Consider the following 19,526-nt stretch of genomic DNA (forward strand, 5'->3'; position numbering starts at 1 on the left):
AAAAAGCTTACCCAAACACATTAGCGTGCAATAATCTGTATAATCATGTCGCCCAACCTCCCCGAAACTTAATACCAGCTTTTTCAAATCCTAAAAAACTTTATATTGATTCTGTAGTTAATGTACAAAAGGCAAACAGTAGCTGCCCACCAAAGCAGATCGTCGGTTAAATACATATCAAGAGTGCATTTTACTATGGCCTAAACACGCATTCAACTGAGCTTAACAACTAAGAGGTACAATTACAGACGTACTGGGTATAATGGCTCTATAACTAGTGAATGACTCAACTAACAGTGAACAAAGCGGGGCGGAAATTGTCTATTTGGGAGGCCTAGGAACCGGAACCATTTACAAAATCGAACAAGACGCTCAATATCGATCTCAGATTGGCGTCAGACTGCGACGCTGTGCGGCATTTAGATCTGGATGCCACATGTCCAGGATGAGCACCAGGCGGGGACGCGTGCCATTGTGCCAGACCTCGTGCTCGAAGCTGTCATCGAATATGATTAGTTCGCCCTCGCGCCAGGTGCTAAAATGGTAAATCGTATGACCTTTCGATAGGGAAAAACCTTCCAGTTCCATTTGCACTTACCTTTCCTGCTCTGCCACTCGAAGAGAGGTTCGCTCTGGCTCGGGAGCCACCAGCGTGAGATGCGCTCTCAAGCGGCAATTGGTGGGCCCACAATGCGGCCACACATGCGTCTCTGCCTGCATCACACTGAACTTCACCTGTCCCCTTCGACAGCCGCTGGATTCGGGGAACTCCTTCATCAGACCGCAGGTGATGGGGGCCCGTTGGCAGTTCTTCCTAACAAGCTGACCCTTCGCAAAGAGCTCAAACTGCTGCCAGATACCCTTGTGGCGCAGATTCTCCGCTTCATCTGCGAAGTAACCGCGATGGCTGAGCAGAGCCAGGGCTTCCATACGGATGGACATCCAATTCTTCTGTAGTTTCCTCAACTGCACGCCGTATCCCGTCTCCGAAGGCTGCCAAAAGGGTTGGGCTCGCAGCTTGGGCTCATTGTACAACGATCTCTGATAGACGCTGGCAATGAGTCCCATGGCCACGGCTTGCCTGTGCACTTCCACAGCCTCTGGCTGTCTGGACATACGTTGCAGCGTTTCCCCCAGAGCGAGATAGAAGTAAGCCTCCTGTGTGCCCTCTGCCTTGGACTCAATGGCGTTCTGCAAGTAGGGCAGCGCCTGATCGTAGTCTCCATGGAGCTGTTTGAGGGCCAGGCCGTAGTGGAGTTGGGCCACAGGATCGGCTGGCCAGAGCTTCAGTGTTTCAGCTGCCACCAGCTTCACCAGCCGCATGCTGCAAGCAGTCGTGTTAGATGGGCACCGCAATGGGATTTTGGGGCTGGAACCTTAGCTCACCTACTTATTGGCCGTGAGATGGGTGAGGGAGAGTTGATTGCGCAGTCGAGGAGCAGCAGGCAAACGCTCGATGAGCAGCTCGTGAATGGCCACCGTTTGTTGATGATAACCTGGAGAAGAGATCTCATCTTTAGAAGATTTTTCAAGAAGCAGCGCCATACCATTCCGAAACTCACCCATGAATCGCAAATGCTCGATGCAGCGTTCTGCGGCAGAAAGAAACTCTCTATCGCTGGCCACCAGCTCGCCAAAGGCCAGATATCGTTTGTAGGAATCAATGGCCTCCCACAGTCGCTGGTTGCTGCGCTCCCTCTCTGCCAGCCGCTCCAGGAGATGAGCACGACCCAGATGGGCCAACGGCTCGTCGGCATAGTGTTGGATGAGCGTGTTAAACGAGCGCAGGGCTTGGGCATAGTTCTTTTGGGCGGGGATTAGTTCGCGGTTCGTCAGCCAAAACGCACACAAAGACAAAGGGTTAGATGGGGTTCACGGCACATGCAATTAGTACAAAAATAATGAAGCTCATTAGAAGGGGAAACACAATTGCCAGGGGATTGCAGGGCGGCCCAGCCATCCCCCATCGAGGAGACCTCATCCAGTGGGTGTGTCTGGCTGGAGGAGGCCGCCACTGGGTGGTGGTTGTGCCCGACTGAAACGCCTTGACAGGAGGGTTTCCAACAAGCCAAATCGTATGTTTCGGATCTTACAAAGCTAAACAGTTAATACTAGATCTAGTGACTAGCAAAGCAAACATGAAACATGAAACTAAAGCTATGAAATGAGTTTGGTTTAATGTGATTTAGTGATTGTTGAGCTAGAGGTATATCGAGAGATTCTTTGAGTTATTCCTGCTGCACAAAGACTTCTAGTCTGTGACCTACCTCCCGGATCATTTCGGCATTGGCCTGACGCAGCTCCCGTTGAAATGAATCCTCTGCGGCTGGTGCCGAAGCCGGCGCCTCTGGGTTAGGATCTTTGGGTTTGATTTCTAGTTGGGTTAAACATTAATTCGATTAGATATTTACGTAGTGAAAGGAGAGGAACTTTGAACGGTTTGGGCCTAGACAGAGCTCCACCTTATACCTAATACGAAGGGTTAGTGAGGCGTTTATATTGATAGTGGGCGTGGGAGTAGTAGTAGGAGAGAAGTTCTTCACTTACGATCGGTTATGGATCAGATGGTGTGTCTTAAAGTAGAGTGTAGCTTATGGCCATGACTGAGATTATTTTAGAGTCTTAAACAGTACGAGAGTATGTCGGATAAGTCAATGCGGTGGAGGACATCGAGAGACGGTGGCGATACTGTGTGAATTGTACATTTAGTAATTACGTGTCCAGGTGGGATCGTCAGAGTCCGGATCGCTTTCGTACTCCTTGACCGGCAGACGGCCGTATTTGGCCTCCAGTCTGCTCATTAGATCAGCGTCATCCACATCGGATATCTCGTCCTCCTCCTCGTCTGATATCTCGTCCTCCTCATCTGTCTCTCCATCGTGTTCGTAGTCCTCAATGGTCCCGTCCTCGTATTCCACATAAAGATCACTGAATCCCGACGGTTTCAGTGGCTCCTCTGTCTCCTCTGGCTTCTCTGGCTCTTGGGGCTTTGTTTCACTCGATGGAGGCACTGGCGATGACTTGTACATGGAGCTCAACTGCTCAAAAGTCTCGGGTAGATAGCTGGCCGATAATGCCACATCGCCATCACCGCTAGCATTCTCTTCTTCGATGTCGCTGATCTCCACTTCAATCTCCTCCTCGATTTCAATTTCCTCCTCGGAATATTCTTGTTTTTGTGATGGAATATGGTAGGTATTATACAAATTAATATTAATGGGTACATTCTGGAATCTAAAACTAAAAGCTGCAAGATCACTGCCAGCTGCGGCTAGAAATGATTTCGAAGCAACTTCGACAGGCCGAAGTTTGGAATTAAGTTATATGATATGATCGTCCAACCATCGTCCAGCAGCGGAATCTCCTCCAGGTCGTCTGGTATCTGATCTTCCTCTGTGGCAATCGTCAGTCGGCGCCTCATGATCGCCTCCGGTGGGGGCGGCTCGTCTTCGGCTACACATTCATCACGGGATATAATGTTTGGTCAACATAAGGCGGTGTAAACTATTACTATACGAGCAACAACAAAGCCATACAGCACTTTCCATACATACATACATTGGTGGAAATAGTTAAACAAAGCTGTGACTACAATAAAATTACAAAAATTACAAAATAATAAATCATAATCATACAATGAGTAATAAATAATAAATAATAAAGAAAGTGCAAAAAGTGAGCTCAGACACCGCGATTCCTTCAAATAAAAGAAAATTTGGAAATTTTTGCCAAAAACCGAAAAGAGAGAAATCGAGTGCCGAGCTCTTTGTTTTAGTTCTGTTAATACATATGTCACATATCGATCTGAAGACATTGAAAGTGTTGTTGCCAGTCGGCTTTTAGCTTTTGGCTCTTGGTGGGTTAGAAAGGAAAGCGTCGCTTTGGTTACAAACTGTCCGAACATGAGTACAGTCAGATAGTGAAAGATTAACAGCATTAACATTGATTTGGCGTGCTTTGGCATAGATCACAGTTCACAGAGCAGAGAGCAATGGAGTAGGAGTAGGTCAAGCATTGAAGACTCACTTGTATTCGGACTTTTCCTGATCAATACAAGACGTGAAACTAAGGCAAGTGCAACGCCAACGCCAAATTTAACGGCAACTGTAAAATGATTCAGGTTTTAGTATCAGAGAACAAACAAGATTCGTTTTGCACTTTCTTGTACAATATTTTTCGTGTGGCTTGTGTGTGTAGGGAGGTAAAGTAAGAGATGGTCTGTCAGTTCTTAACGTTTTCTAGGGCCAAAGGGAGATCCGTTCATTGTTCCAATGGCAATTGCCTCAAACAGGGACTCAACTTACGCGATGCCAACCAGGAAGAACCCTCTTCTGTGGGCTCTTCCTTATTATCTTCCTGTTCCTGCTCTTCGCTATCTGCAACGTCGGCTTTTCTCACTTGCCGCACCAGTTCTTCGGGTTCCTCATCTAGGGACTCAAAGTCGTCATCATCGGCATCGTATTTTTCCTGCGAATCGAGTAAACATTAACAGTAACCCATATTATTGCAGTAACAAACAAAAGAGACGGAGACCACAACAATTCTAAACCGTGTTCTTATTACCAGGATACTGGTATGCCTAATACTTATCTTCAGAGCAATTGCTTTTCTCTCACCTCATCATCTGCATCATCTTTGTCACTTTTAGGTGTCGTAGGGGAACTTTGGGCTTTCGATTGAACAGACTCTTCGATCTCCACCTCGTCAGCCTCGTCGTTGTTGTTGTCATCATCGTCATCCTGCACGATGAGTGGCAGAAAGTTATCCAAACGCTCTACCATACCATTTACCCATAGCTTAGACTGTACCTCATCCAATTCCGCAGTTGAAGGAGCTGGTTCCTGAGATTCTGCCACGTCATCTTCGACATCGTTCTCGGGCTCTTCTTCCTCGGAGTCCTGTACATCGTACTCGGCGGTGGCTTCTACGGTAGCTTCTGCGGTGGCCTCAGCATAGGGCTCGTCTTCTTCTGGATCTTCGGCGGTGATGTTTTCGCCAGCATTATTATCCTCCTCTTCCTCATCATCTTCTTCCTGCTCCTCCTCTGCTGCTTCTTCTTCTTCTTCTTCATATTCCTCTTGCTCTGTTTCCGCTTCTTGCTCTGTGTCCTCTTCCTGCTCTGTTTCATCATCTAATTCCTCCGAAAGAGGCTCTTCTAAAAAAGAAGAAAACCCCTTTAAAAGGAGAAGCATAGATTATAGTGGTTGACCCACCTTCTTCTTCTTCTTCGAGGTCATCATGGTCATCATGGTCATCATGCTCATCCAAAGCCTCTCCAGAAGGTTTGTGCACATCATGGGCATCATGCTCCCCTCGATGCTCGTCGACCAAACCAGTAAAATAGTTGGAAAAGCGCGACTCGGACAAGGGAGTATCCACTAAAATAGATATCCTTTAACCAACACATTTTTATTTCGTGATTTCTGGACTTACTATCTTCAAGGCCACGATTCTCCAAGATGATCAGGCCCACGAGGCCCAAGAGTACTGCCATCAGAGAGAAGAATATGATCTTGGCACACCAATTGCCGCCGGTGCCGTGATCGTGATGCACGTGTAAGTGTAAATCGTCGTTTCCCATCTTTGTAATGTGGACGCCATGGGAAGACTCGTCGTCATCTATGAATGCACATATGTATATGTGTGCGATTGCATGGTAGTGAATAATAAACACATGTGATTACAAATTGTTTAATTAAATGCACCTTCAGACAGCGTGGGGATAGACAAGCGGTTGATTTAGTAACTACTAGAGACTTTAATTTGGTTTAGAAAACCATTTAAGGGGTTGGAGAGGGTAGCACGACGGATGTGGATATAGGACGGAAGGGTTGTTGGCTACCTTGAAAGCTGGACTGACGCAGCACAGTCACATCGCCGTCAGATTTTCGATCATCTAAACGTAAAAAGTTAGTTACAATGAATGCCAAAGCAGTCTACTGCTTGCCTCTTGGATTACAGTAATTAATTATACCCGCAGAATTTTCCCCCATTTTGGTGACACCGGTATTACAATGCGATAAGAGAGGGATTTGTTTATGCCTAAATATGTGCAATAATAAACAAAGAACCCGCCAGTCATGCTCTTGGGCAGATGGCCAAATAAAAATAAAATTGTTTTACATATAATTTCAATGTTTTTGTTGCACTGCATGACCAAAATGAGCATCTTCTGTGGGTGGGTGTTAAAATGGCCACAGACAAAACGGGAAGTGTGGTTTCGTCTCTTTGTGCAGCGCATTAATAGCATTGGGGAATCATGAATTATAGCCCAGATGATTTCTTAGCCTCGCTCAGTTGTTAGTCTTTACATATGTATATGTATGTATGTATGCAGATAAGCAGCGAGATAAGACCCGGGATAGATCAGACAAGAGTGAAAGATAAAAGCAGTTTCCCCAAATTATCATTTCAAAATAAAATCTAAGCCAACCAAGCCGAAATCTTCAATGCCCTTTTCCTTTCTACGAGTCATAAAAATCACACATAGACCCCCGCATGTCTTCAATACATATACATATTTTTCTATAGTGGATCAGCACACGCATAGCGACAGAAACAGGCGAGATGTATAATTTTATATAATAGGGCAAAGTTATTTTTAAAGGCACTCGACAATATTATTTTGCTAATAAAAGAAATGAACTGCTTGCTACGCTCTTAGCGGCGGCCACAGGAAATTTTACACAAACTAACGGTCACTACATTCCCGTTCTTCGCTGATCAGAGATTGATGAAAGGGAGGAGGGGGGTGATGGCGAACTTACCGCGTTTTCTGCGCTTATCCTTGCGCTTACGCGGCTGCACATCGCCCGACATTTTCCTGGCCGGACACTAAATGTATGCCAATATGATGGGGAGGGGAAATGTGTGTTGTTTTTTCAGTCCAGATGTGTCTATGTGTCGTCGGTGGCCACAGAGACCGGGCTGAAAGCGTTCCCGAACACGATCGCTGTACGTAACGAAATGCGAGCAGCAGCTCGCCGTCGTTGGAATTATTTATAAAACGGCGCCCGTTGCGTATCGGCGTTGCCAGACCTCCTGGGGATGGGAAAAGGAATTAATATCTATGGATATCAATTATATTTGATTAAGCAGGTGTAATATTCATTAATTGTCCATAAATAACACTATTTATCCAAATGCGTTCAAAAATTAAACATATCAAACAAGTATATACAGAAGTGAGACGGTATATTTCGGTACATTTCTGAGGGTCAGGCGGCGGTATATCTTATCTATAAATGCGCGGTCACACTGAACTAACCCGAGCCCCAACAAGAAAATAAATACAGACAGAATTTGGTTCCAATTGGACTTTTATAATTCCAATACCGTTTGTCTGCAATTGGGAAAAATCCCCATACCGTCTGTCCGCAATTGGGAAAAATCGAATTAGGCAGTTCGTTTTCAAATTTCATATGTTGCCCAGTTCTAACTGGGCTGTGGCGGGTGGTCGTGTTGTGGAAAAAAGTATAAGTTCAACGGCCCCCTGGGGTAGGGAGTAAAAGTAATGGCCGGCGACATGTCCATCGGGTGTGCAGCTTTGAAAAGGTCCAGCAAACTGAGGTCCTGCACCAGCGGCGGCGACACGGATTCGATGCACACTGCCAACGATCGCATGGATAATGGCAGCGTAAAACAAGCCCCAGCACCGCCGCAGAACATGAGAGGTGGCCTCCGGGTGTACAAGATAGTCATCCTTGGAGATGGCGGTGTCGGAAAGTCGGGTAAGTGGGCTACAAGGGTCCGGAAAAGCATCCCAAAAAAGGTCGCGCATGTCGGCAACCATGAAAGTTATCACTGCGCATTTTGATTGTGGTCGCGAAAAATCAATAAATTATCTCAATTTCTTTTACGCTTTGTTTTTCCCGTCCCCCATCACCACCCCCACACGCCACACGCACCATCGCCCCACCACCAATCCGTCTGTCTCGGCGTTTTCGCTCGGGCGTTCGGCTGAACCCTGCGCACTCGAACATCAGCTGTTACTCTGCAGTTCGTGAGCCACAGCTTCTTGGACTACCACGACCCGACCATTGGTGAGTGTGCTGCAGCATCGCGATGGACTTGAACTCGTCTGACTAATCCATAAATGTTTGCCGACTCGTTGCCGCAGAGGATTCGTACCAGCAACAGGCGGTCATAGACAACGAGGCCGCCCTGCTCGACATACTCGACACTGCCGGCCAGGTCGAGTTCACGGCCATGCGGGACCAATACATGCGCTGTGGTGAAGGTTTCATCATCTGCTACTCGGTCACCGACCGCCACAGCTTCCAGGAGGCGTCGGAGTACCGCAAACTAATCACCCGGGTGCGTCTGTCCGAGGAGATACCGCTGGTGCTGATTGCCAACAAGGTGGATCTGGAATCTCAGCGTCGCGTCACCACCGAGGAGGGCAAGAATCTGGCCAATCAGTTCGGCTGTCCGTTCTTCGAGACGTCCGCGGCACTGCGCCACTACATCGACGAGGCGTTCTACACACTCGTCCGTGAGATCCGTCGCAAGGAGCTGCAGAAGGGCACCGACAGCAGCTCGGAGAAGATCCACACGCGCCACCGCAGCCGCTGGTGGCGCATACGCTCCATATTCGCCTTGGTATTCCGTCGTCGACGCAATTTGAACTAGACAGGGGGATAAAGCTAGATAGGAGCTGCAGCTGGAGCCAGAAGAGTGCGCGCGCTAACAATTTCTTTGAATCAGTGCAATATTATCCAATGCGTTGCTTATTACGAGTACCATTTTTTTTTATTGTGTGTTTGCTATATACACGGATTGTATATAGCATAACCAAACAGCAGATCAAATCCTATATATATCTACGATTATTTGTAATTGATCGAAGTTTCCAAAGGCAGAGGCAAAACCACAAGAATTTACCAATCGAATGATGGGAGAAACTACATAATTATTGTTATGGCCACCGAGGAAGAGAGGGTCGGTCGGTCGGTCAGTCGTTTATTTATTATTTGTTACAAATTATTTAATGTATTTGTTGTTGGCCAGACAAGCAAAGATAGGCGCAGCGAGCGGAGGTAGACGATAGAGTATATCAATATGTTTAAGCACCGATCCAAAATGATACATATTAACAATGCACGTACATATGTTTTATGTAGTCAAAATAATACAAATAACGTTGATTCCTAAGACAAGGCGAGGTGAGGAAGAGGGCACGGCAGATTGGCAGGCAATTGGCAGAAGCTACGAGTAGACATGCATTTAAATTCAAGCTGACTTCAATAGCTTCAATCCTGAGGCTGAGACCGGAATGAAGCAGAGAAACGCGAAACCAAAATCTTTATATCTTTAAACAAATCGTGACACACCTGAGAGATCTGAATCCTAGCAAAGGACACACAATGCACAACACGAGCGAATGTGAATGCCAAGCGTTACTGTCAGGGAGGTAGACGGACGGATGGATGGATGGATGGATTGAAAGAAAACTAGAGAGGAAGTATGGATGGTGGATTTTTGAACTTATGTAATGCATGTATTACCCCAGCAGGACACGCAACACACACAAAAGCACACATTTAACTAATCGAATAAATGTTGAATTTAATGTATACTAATTCATATACATATATATAAATACACATTGATCCACGATATGAGTATGTAAACCGCGGGAACATTTCAGAATGTGTGTTTAACCTGGATCTTTGTTCAAATCCAAATCCAAATTGATAATGATACATATATACATATATATATATATGATATACACCTAAATATACAGAGAGATAATGTATGTATGTAACTTAAGCCCAAGACAGCCGATTGCATTTGTTGTTTAAGTTTGAGAAATGTTTATTGTTTATATGTTTATTGTTAAGGACACGTGTTTACTTCTAAGTTTATTTATTATTAGTTTAACACATTTGTTAATTACTTTTTACACACCAAACAACTCCACCACGCAACACATCACGTTCTCTAAGCATTCACCATGAGTTCCTCTCATAAATGTTAATATTATTAACTATCATCACTACTACAGAAAACACTACACGACACAAACAACAGTTTTAAACGGCTTTAATTACTCCAACATTTGTTATGAAACCCCACTTAAACAGTTGAACGTTGGACCTACCATAACTACTAAATATTTAATTGTTATTACAAACCCCCACATGTAATCGTTCGATAACTAATTTGTGTGACTCCCCCAACAACAACAAAACTACCAATAGCCAAATGCACAAGCGATAAGCGCGTAATCGAATGCGGGTTAATCCGGCTTTGAACGCTTTCCCCTCGCAACTGAAACTCAAGCGATTCAGATAACACGCTATATGAAAAATCTTAGACACTATACCAATGTATCTAATACCATCGTTCTGTCGTGATTCTGGTCGTTTCGAAAACGACAGACATTTTCCAGAAGTGGTGCAAATAATATTGAATTGTAATACCCAAACAAATGAGAAAACAAAATCCCATTTTTATTCATAATGTTATATACATTTTAAATGTAAACAAAAATGGAATACTAATGCACAATGGAAAAACAAAATATGAACAGAAACAATTCCCTCAATAAAGATTTTTGGAACCCCCCGTTAATAATGCGAGTTTTACTGGAACACATTCCACGAAGTTCACATCCCCAACCCATTGGGATTTGGGGAATTTGAACATTCTCATTAATGTTACCCATGGTACGTACCCCCTGAGCGATCTTCGAAAATCTCCTCTTCAGATAATAAAACTCAAAGATGTTGATTTTTGTATCGTTTTTTCTTTTTTTATTTATTTTTTTATATATGTAATATATGTATGTATATTAGTAAAATATTTTTACCTTTAATTATTCATTTCCATTTTGTTTTCAGTTTTTTTTTTGTTGATTTTCATTATTTTTCTAGTTTATTGTAAAGAATATTATGCAAAATGCACAATAGACTCTCGAAAAATTGTTTATTATTTAAATAATCTTCATTTTCTCTTTCCTCTGACACGTTTTACATCTTTTTTTTATGCTCTTTAAATTAACAACAAAAGACACCAAACTTCGGATTCGGGTTTCGTAATTTCTGGTCAATTTGAAAAAAATTATATATAATATGCTGGTTTGGTTTTAGTTTTTCGTTTTAAATGTTCATATATGGAATTTATATAAATCTAATTTTGGTAATCTGGTAAATGTGTATTTTTTTTTATTGTATAGGAAGCAAAACTTTGAATGCACAAAATTACAAATTACTTTCGACTCTTGTTTCGATCTTAGTTTTTTTTTTGTTTCTTTGTATTTTTTTTTTTTTCTTTATTTATAAATTTAGTAAATTGTGTAATAGTAACTGTAGAAAATAGTAGCGTAGTTACACTTATATAGAAAATATTCTGATTTTTTCCTCTGCGGTTGCTTTTTGCTGTTGTTGCTGTAGAAAACCCTTGAGTGTTATTTTGTTTAAACATTTTCTGTGTGAGAAATTACACGATTGACGGTACAAAATACAAAAAGAGACATACACACATATATGCACTGTTTATTTAGATGTATTTATATATATATATATGTGGTACTGGCATTTTATAAAATTATAAAATCCACCTCATACATTTAGTTTGGTAGCTTGTTGCATCGTTTTTTTTTTTATATTATTTTTCCATTTGTTTTTTAATGCAAAATACAAATATTAAAAACTTTTCGCTCTGATTCCATATTCCTGGGATGAATCCCGCTCCCGAAAACTGAATGCATCTCATTTGTGGCTTACGTTTTAATCAAATAATAAACATTAATCGTTTGTGTTGAAAGTTGTATGTTTGCTGTGTGTGTTTGCTTGTAGTGTAGTTTCGCTTTCATCGTTTATTGGCGGTATCTGTGTCTCTTGATAAAGTAGTACTTGTGAAAAGGGAACATAATAGATCATTTCATCGCGTCTGACTGGACATGTCCAACTGATTCAACTTGCCACACCCTCGCACAGGCAGGCACTGCAGGGTCTGCACTCAAGGCAACAAGGTCACAAAAAGCATCAAAGAACAGGTCAGGGTAGGGGTGAACAGAAACGGATGCAACTTGAATATGTATACATATATCGATATATATTTCTGGATTGCAGCTGCTCGACTGGATTTGTCGGTCTGCTGCCCTAGGGTTATACAAATAATAATGCCATCGTTATTACTGTGGTTTTACTTCGGTTTATAACTACACTAGACTGTATATAAAATCAAATCCGCATGGGAGACATTCTGCCCCCGGTTCACTACGATTTGCTGTGTTAGTTGCTGGCGTACTTCTAATGATCCATCCTCCAGCCGATGTTGTTTTTGTTGTTGTTTGTTGCTGTCGTTCTTTTTCTTGTTGTAAAACGTGTGTGTGCATGCCGTGTGTGAGAGTGTGGTGTGTATATGTGTGTGTTGTTGTTGTTGCTGTTGTTGTTGTTTATGGTTAAAGATTTTCATTTGTTAGTTGCTCTTTTAGAGCAAAAGGCATCTGGTCTTCTTCCTCTTTTTAACTTGCAACGCAGCCCTGGTTGCCGTCTCAAACACCTCCCGGACACCCTCCTTGGACTTGGCCGAGCATTCCAAATAGGCAAAGGCATTTATCTTCTCGGCCATGGCGCGTCCCTCCTGCGGCTTAACAGGCTCCTGCTTCATTTTTGCGAGATCCTTCAGGGAGGTAAATAAATTTAATTAGATCCACATATCTCTCTCTCTCTAAAGGAGTGACTCTCCAGGTGAGAGACTTACCCGAATTGTGTTGGGATCATTTCGCAAATCTTTCTTATTTCCTACCAAAATGATTGGAACATTTGGACAAAAGTGTTTGACCTAAGAGAATGCCATTTCAGAGATTAGTTGTTGGTCAAAGTTAAACAATTTTGGCTACGCCAATCACTTACCTCTGGGGTCCACTTTTCAGGAATATTTTCTAGTGAATCGGGGGAATCCACTGAGAAACACATCAGTATAACATCTGTGTCGGGATAGCTCAGCGGTCGTAGTCTGTCGTAGTCCTCCTGCCCGGCCGTATCCCACAAGGCCAGCTCCACCTGAAAATGGCAATGGTGTCATTAAAAGGTGATACAGAGGACGATCGCAGATAAATAGATACATATGTAGGTGTAGATGGGTGCTCATCAGGCAGTGTTTGAGATACGAGTGGGGAGAATATGGAAGAGCAGAGGAGACAACTTCAAGTTGGAGATAGCGAGTGAGCGAGGGAGAGCAGGGCTAAGGAACTTGGCGGCGGAAATACCGAACGTATTAATCACATCAAAGTAGAATGACGCGAGCGTCAGCATATGTATGTATGTATGTTCCATGTGCGAATGTGTGTGCGAATGGGTATGTAAACGTTATCCAAACACAGGTCTTCCCTGCTTCCGACACCCCCGAAACCAGCCATACATATGTACATATATTGCGCAGCACAAACACTTTCTGCGTTTATTCCAAAATACGAATGAAAATATTAGAAATGGAATTTAGCTGAAACTCAGAATCATGACTTAATGGCTCCCCTGAAAAAATCGCAAAATATTCATTACAAATGCTGGCGAGCGAGCGGGCGAGAGAGATGGAGAGAGCGGGAGCGCTGGCTCCATAACACACAGGTAGGGAGAATGTGCTCAGCAAGAGAGTGAGATAAAGAGAGGGTAGGGGCATGGTAAGGTATGGTAGGCTGGGGGCCATCAGAGGAAGGGGCTGTCGGGTCGGCGCAACGCACATACAATATTGTGCGCAAACGGACTTGTATAAGACCAATACAAAATAAAGAAAACGAGCAACAAGAAACGGAAGGAAGGGAGCTACTTTCATTGTGTGTGTTGGTGCTGCCAACTGCTCTTTGTTTGTGCGAGTGTTTCTCTCTCGGTCTGGCTATGTGTTGAATGATTGGCTTAGTGGGGGGAAATATAGCAGAGTATGATTTGACTGTCAAAAGTATTTCTGCATCCTAGTAACCATCTAAGAATATTTCACAGTTTTAAGCAGTCATCGAACGTACAAACGTAAAGATATTTTTCAGTTATCAGCAAAACCGGAAGAAACGTACAAAATTGGAAATTGCACATTTTCGGTCTCTCTGATCGCCAAAATAGAAGTATTCCCCCAATACTCGTGAGTATACCAGTGTACATGAGTGTCTGTGTGCCCGCTCGGTATTGACTCACGACTGTTTTTTTTACAAGACCCGCAAAAGGAAACGTAGTGGGGAAGTGGGGCGGGAGTTGTGGGTGGCGAAGAAATACGAATAATAAAGAAAATACACAATGCACACGCACACACACACTGTAGATGTGTAAGTTCAATGGAGAATAAGGAGGATACGCGCACTTGAAATTACTGAATTACTTTGCACAAATAACACATAAAACGAGATCAGATGATTAGCACTGGCAGTGGCTGAAGGGGAGGGAGGGGGAGACAGGGTGTGGTATGCATAGTATGGCTTGTAGACAACTTACCTGTTTACCATCAACCTCGATATCGGCCACATAGTTCTCAAACACAGTGGGTACATAGACCTCGGGGAATTGATCTTTGCTAAAGACAATAAGAAGGCAAGTCTTACCGCAAGCACCGTCGCCGACAATTACCAATTTCTTGCGAATCGTCGTCATTGGAAGTTCTGCAATGGCAAAAGGAAGAGATTGTGGATGCAATACTAGGCAACACGTTCTTCTGTTCGTCGAATTCCGAGTTCTGTTTGATTTATTCGCGAAAACTGCGCGAGCTGTTCAAAATTATCAAAATGAAAAAGACACACACTGGCACACAGGCGGCACTCACACCAACAGCAACACACACGCTCGCTTGCTCTCTTTCGCCCCGTCTCTCTCACACACACACTTAGTCATACTCTTGACTGAACGACGGCGATCTAATAGTCAAAAGTGGGGGTTCTTTTCTTTTTGACCAATGTCCGCGTTGAAAATGTTGTTTCAGCTCATAATTGTTTTGCTTTAATTGAATTCCATACTCCTGCTGCACATTACTCTCTCGTTTTGGCCAAAGCGCTCGCGTCATAGGGCTTGGTCCGCCCGTCCGCCCTGCTCCCTTCTCCAATCCAATGAAAGAAACTCCTCGTCCCGTGCTTCTTGCTTTTATTCCAAAAACATCTCATCATCCACTCGCATTGCTGTTGTCTGTGTGTGTCTCTGCCTTTGCGCTAGCTGCTTGTGTTTGTGCGTGCCTGTGTGTGTGTGTGTGCCTCTGTGGAATTTTTTCACTGCTCTTTCAACTTTTCTCACTTACAATTTATGGTGATTTTTACAACACTCAGTACGAATTCGACACTTAATTTGTTTAAAAATGGCACAAACTTGTTGATTCCTATGCGTCTAGCCTTTATTTTTTCGTATTAAAGGTAATACAATTATAAAAATTCGAATTGAACTCGACGATTTTTTTCATGCAAAATGACGATGAACAAGTTCATTCGTTTCGTTTCTTGGTAGCGCGATGAACCCCGATGACCAACCAACGCCTTCAACCACAGAGTCGCATTTAGGCGATAGTTGTGTTGCAATCGAATGCTAGTCGGGGTGACCGTATTATATACTTTTCGTGATAATTTCAGTATATTTAATCTCGAGATGTGTAGCTCCTCCAACTCAGGTGTTGGTAAATTGATCGATGTCGCAAGAGCAACATAACCAAAATGAAATGGAAACACAGGGCTTTGGCCTTTTTGTTTGAACCTTATTATGTAAACAATCCCATAAACCGAATATTAAAATCGAGGAATATCAACGCAACGGTTTAGATATGTATCGTATAAGCTGATATTTGTCAGTGGCTCCCTGACAATTTCATCCCTGTGTAGTGTAGTTGTGTAGTTGTCATGTAGAAAAATTACAGCTGTCACACAATTAATCTCTTCTTCTTTTTTATTTCTCGCATGGGCCGGGTTTTTTGTTTTTAAATAAAAAAGCAAAAAAAAAATGATAAATAAAAAGTCAGTAAAACGAGATACGCGTCAGATGTATAAAGAATCAATTAATGAATCCGCAATGAAGCAGTACAATATGTGTGACACCAATGGAGCTAAGGCTAAGCACACCGCAAACACTTCAGTTATTCTTGAGTCTAAGAAGCGAGCTGCCAAACACATCCCAAACCAGTGCGAGTTGTCCGAAGAAATCAAAGAAATCTGATGCACCAGAAGCTGTACAAATTTTAAACAATAACGGGGCTCCCGAAATACCAGTCGCAAATGATATGTGGTCCAAATTGCGTTACTTGGAGGATGGTATGTAGAGAAATGTACTTTTAATGACAGTCAAAATGAATCCCAACTATTTAACAACAGGAACCATTGAGATAGAGGAGTTCAGTGAATCCGAGCTGGGCCAGGAGACATCTAATGATACGTCCTCTGAATCTCTTGAGAGTAATTCAGATGATGAACAAAATACTGACTTTCTGCTACACACACGTGAGTGCCCAACATTTAATTTGCATCTGCCTTGCACCTGATTTTTCTCATAACTATGTTATAGAATCCAAGACTGCCTGGAGGGTGCCAATGGTACTTGAAAGACCTGACAACAAAGTTGTTTATTTTCCTAAAAATGCAAACGCTCAAACGAAATGCCATGTATTATTTGTGACGGGATCCATTGAAAAGATAGTAATATTCTCTAATGATGGGATATCGCCAACCATAGAAGAGCTCTACCAAGAAGATATCTGTGGGAATACAGCTCAGCAATCGGCTGTCCAAACCATCAACGATAATGAAGCTCAGCTGGATACAGACAACATATGTAATTTAGCAAAAGAAACGTTTGTAGGAGGAACACCAACGATTGAGGATAAAGAGGCCTCTAATGCGTTCTCTCGAATCACTACTGAAGAAGCTCCACTTGAAGTTCGACAAGATGCGGAGACACTCGGAGCACTATCTCCATTGGTAGCCGAACCGAAGCCAATCAGCTTGGATCTCGATGTTTGTGCCCTGGTGGATGAATTGATTGAAGACATAAAAGAGATATTGGAAGCACAACCGGACTCAAATTCAGAGTCTCTAATCCCCATTGAAGAAGTTGAAGAAGATCGATCGCCAACTGAAACCGAACCATATGCCTCAGCAGAAACCGAAGCAGCAGATGCTGAAGAAGCTCAAATCGCCATGGAGATAGAGGAGGTTCCCCAACCAATGGAGCCGTGCCAGGTTTTCAATGAAGATACACCTTACTGCCCCCCAGCGTTGAGTGTCTTTGAGAATAGCCCGACGTGCAACGATGTGCTGGCTGTGATCAAAGAGGACATTGAGCTCTATGGCACTGTCGTGGTGACCCTGTTGGGTGGTCAGATCACAGTGAACGGCTTCATTGCCAAGAAACGTCAAAGCCTGACCATCTACTCGCCCAAGGGCATCAATTGGGTGAGCATTTGTCCAAAAAAACGTGTCAAACCAACCACAGAAAAAATTGAATGGGACAAATTGTCTGAGAAGTTTACACGCGCACAATTGGAGAACCTGCGGGGATGCTTCAATAGTCAGGAGGATGCCCTTGTCCTCATGCAGAGGAACACCAAGGCCCAGAACATGCTCAACACTTTGAAGCAGTACATGAGCCAGATTTTGTTTCCCCAAGTGAATAGTGCGAATGTGGCGCATTCAAACAGCGAAATAAAGCTCAACTGTTACATCCAGAGCTCGGACAGAAGACGCACCCTTCAAGTACCTCATGAGTGGACCAAGCTGAAGATGCAAAAGACGAGCCGCCTCATGGTAACCGGTGGGAAGGGTGTCGGCAAGTCCACCCTGCTGCGTTATCTGCTCAATCGGCATTTGAACCTTTTTCCACGCGTGCTGTTCATCGATCTGGACATTGGCCAGCCGGAGATCTTTGTGCAGCAAACGGTCTCTTGCACTGTCATTGACGAGCCGCTTCTGGGGCCTGGATTCCTACTAAACAAGCAGCCGGATCGTGCTCACGTCGTGGGAGACACAAACATCGTCATGTGCCACATGCAGTATGCCGAGGCGGTGGTACAGCTGATGAGCCACATCCAACAGAATCCCGAGTATGCCAAAATGCCATTTCTGATCAACACGATGGGCTACAACAGGGGATTTGGCCTCGAGCTGATGGCTCTGCTGGTGGACTGCATCGAGCCAACGGATGTGGTGCAGATCTCGAGTACACTACCCATGAACAACTTTAGCTCGCCACTCGACTGGTCGACCCTTTCGCAGGTGAAAGGTCCCTATGTCTACAAAGATGCAGAGTTCAGGGTGGAGTCCAAAAACCATAAGTACACGCTCCACGAGCTGCCCAGTGCAGTCCCACCAAGACAGCAGGGAGTCTGGCGAATGAGTCCCAGGGATATGCAATTCACCAATCTGTTGGTCCACCTCAGCTTCTGCCTGAGGGGCAATGCCAAGCACCTGACTGCCTGCGAGCCCCTCAGCGCATCTTTTGGGAGCATGCATTTCCTCCATTCCACTGAGAAAGGCGTTGATAGGAGTATCATTATCGCTGGAATGGAAGCCAATGTGGTTTACTTGGCCCATCTGGAAGCTCAGGGTCTGCCCGTGTGCCTGGGCATAGGTAAGCACAAATTAAACCATTGAAATTCCTTCTCTAACTGATCGTATTCCCCGACAGGCGTCGTCCGTGCCATTGACTTTGAGAACGAGAGGCTTTATCTCGTGCCAGCCATTCCTCTGGAGCGAATGGCCCAAGTGAATTGCCTCATATCTTGCGGAGACATCACTTTGCCGCAAAAATTTTTCACGGAGCCTTGGCCGGAGGCTGGCAGCACCATGCCGTTTGTCTTTCAGCAGGACGACGCCGGCTGGCTCACAAAGAGCATCAATCAGTTTTACACGCGAACTTCTTCCGTGAGAAAAGATTAAGACTACTCCAGCTACCTGTACTTTTATGAAAAGTAAAACTCCAAATAAAGCTTTATTGATATATGTAGAGGCTAGTGCGAGAGGTTGTGTCTTCCCTTGAGTATCCTGCGCATCAGCACACGACGTCCCTCCGGGGTGGACATGCGAGTGTCCCAGCCGTGGACGTTGATGCGCTTCACCTCGCGCGGCTTGGGGAAGTGGCAGCGAACCTTCGGCTTGAGCACGGCCCGGTCAAAGGCATGCTTCTGTCGCACCAGGATAGTTTGTGCCGTGTTGAACGCCACCAGGCAGGTTCTAAATCAACAATAGGCAATCAATGTTTCACACAAAACAGCTAATTTTAGTTGAATTTACCTCTGAATCAATCCTTGCAGCATGTTTTTAAAAAGTTTTATGTTAAGTAATAAATATACCAGAAATATACCGAAATATACCTTCTCATTTAAAAAATATACCGAAAATATACTGTGGAAAAAATAAACATTACTTTAAAAGACTTGAGTTTAGCTGCGGAAAACAATTTAAACCTCAAATTAACACCAAATGATTCAAAACATTAATTAATGCATTCATAAAATAATGCTGCAAAAATATCGAAAAACAAACCGAAATGACGAAGAAAGTTCCAAGGTGTGAAACCTAGAGAGGGTGCATGATTACTGGAGCTCGAAACGCCTTTTTCGAATTT

The 19,526-nt window shown here is 43.8% G+C and overlaps 5 protein-coding genes across 16 annotated transcripts; 2 read left to right on the forward strand and 3 right to left on the reverse strand.

Moving 5' to 3' along the window:
* Positions 1-79: 79 nt before the first annotated feature.
* LOC111074697 (aspartyl/asparaginyl beta-hydroxylase) lies at positions 80-6,983 on the reverse strand. 11 transcript variants are annotated; one of them, XM_022367583.2, is made up of 14 exons: positions 6,768-6,982; positions 5,434-5,619; positions 5,214-5,378; positions 4,809-5,152; positions 4,617-4,739; positions 4,305-4,467; positions 4,027-4,104; positions 3,343-3,453; positions 2,717-3,169; positions 2,268-2,374; positions 1,563-1,803; positions 1,391-1,496; positions 599-1,324; positions 80-535 (listed from the first exon to the last, which is right to left on the reverse strand). In XM_022367583.2, the coding sequence occupies exons 1-14, from the start codon at positions 6,817-6,819 to the stop codon at positions 385-387; spliced, it is 3,006 nt and encodes a 1,001-aa protein (XP_022223275.2). In that variant the 5' UTR covers positions 6,820-6,982; the 3' UTR covers positions 80-384. The 11 variants fall into 11 exon arrangements, with proteins under 11 accessions (XP_022223275.2, XP_041448048.1, XP_041448049.1 ...); XM_041592106.1 differs by lacking the exons at positions 80-535; positions 599-1,324; positions 1,391-1,496 and adding exons at positions 3,559-3,588; positions 5,843-5,896 and having other exon boundaries at positions 1,785-2,200; positions 4,809-5,155; positions 6,768-6,983; XM_041592107.1 differs by lacking the exons at positions 80-535; positions 599-1,324; positions 1,391-1,496 and adding exons at positions 3,559-3,588; positions 5,843-5,896 and having other exon boundaries at positions 1,785-2,200.
* Positions 6,984-7,257: 274 nt separating this feature from the next.
* On the forward strand, positions 7,258-10,578 carry LOC111074707 (GTP-binding protein Rit2). Its single transcript, XM_022367600.2, has 3 exons — positions 7,258-7,730; positions 7,986-8,042; positions 8,120-10,578. The coding sequence occupies exons 1-3, from the start codon at positions 7,514-7,516 to the stop codon at positions 8,629-8,631; spliced, it is 786 nt and encodes a 261-aa protein (XP_022223292.1). The 5' UTR covers positions 7,258-7,513; the 3' UTR covers positions 8,632-10,578.
* A 492-nt stretch (positions 10,579-11,070) lies between these two features.
* Positions 11,071-15,438, reverse strand: LOC111074713 (ras-like GTP-binding protein Rho1). Of its 2 annotated transcripts, none has more exons than XM_022367611.2 (5): positions 15,291-15,438; positions 14,433-14,596; positions 12,867-13,016; positions 12,715-12,795; positions 11,071-12,633 (listed from the first exon to the last, which is right to left on the reverse strand). In XM_022367611.2, exons 2-5 carry the CDS (start codon positions 14,586-14,588, stop codon positions 12,442-12,444), a joined length of 579 nt encoding a protein of 192 aa, XP_022223303.1. In that variant the 5' UTR covers positions 14,589-14,596; positions 15,291-15,438; the 3' UTR covers positions 11,071-12,441. The 2 variants fall into 2 exon arrangements, with proteins under 2 accessions (XP_022223303.1, XP_022223302.1); XM_022367610.2 differs by having other exon boundaries at positions 15,223-15,437.
* LOC111074712 (polynucleotide 5'-hydroxyl-kinase NOL9) lies at positions 13,954-18,903 on the forward strand. The gene is made up of 5 exons (XM_022367609.2): positions 13,954-14,085; positions 15,902-16,219; positions 16,280-16,405; positions 16,470-18,530; positions 18,588-18,903. Exons 2-5 carry the CDS (start codon positions 16,009-16,011, stop codon positions 18,836-18,838), a joined length of 2,649 nt encoding a protein of 882 aa, XP_022223301.2. The 5' UTR covers positions 13,954-14,085; positions 15,902-16,008; the 3' UTR covers positions 18,839-18,903.
* Positions 18,851-19,302, reverse strand: LOC111074714 (39S ribosomal protein L34, mitochondrial). Its single transcript, XM_022367612.2, has 2 exons — positions 19,193-19,302; positions 18,851-19,132 (listed from the first exon to the last, which is right to left on the reverse strand). The coding sequence occupies exons 1-2, from the start codon at positions 19,213-19,215 to the stop codon at positions 18,910-18,912; spliced, it is 246 nt and encodes an 81-aa protein (XP_022223304.1). The 5' UTR covers positions 19,216-19,302; the 3' UTR covers positions 18,851-18,909.
* Between the last annotated feature and the right edge of the window lie 224 nt (positions 19,303-19,526).

Source organism: Drosophila obscura, unplaced genomic scaffold, assembly GCF_018151105.1.
Source record: "Drosophila obscura isolate BZ-5 IFL unplaced genomic scaffold, ASM1815110v1 contig_17, whole genome shotgun sequence".
NCBI lineage: Eukaryota > Metazoa > Arthropoda > Insecta > Diptera > Drosophilidae > Drosophila > Drosophila obscura.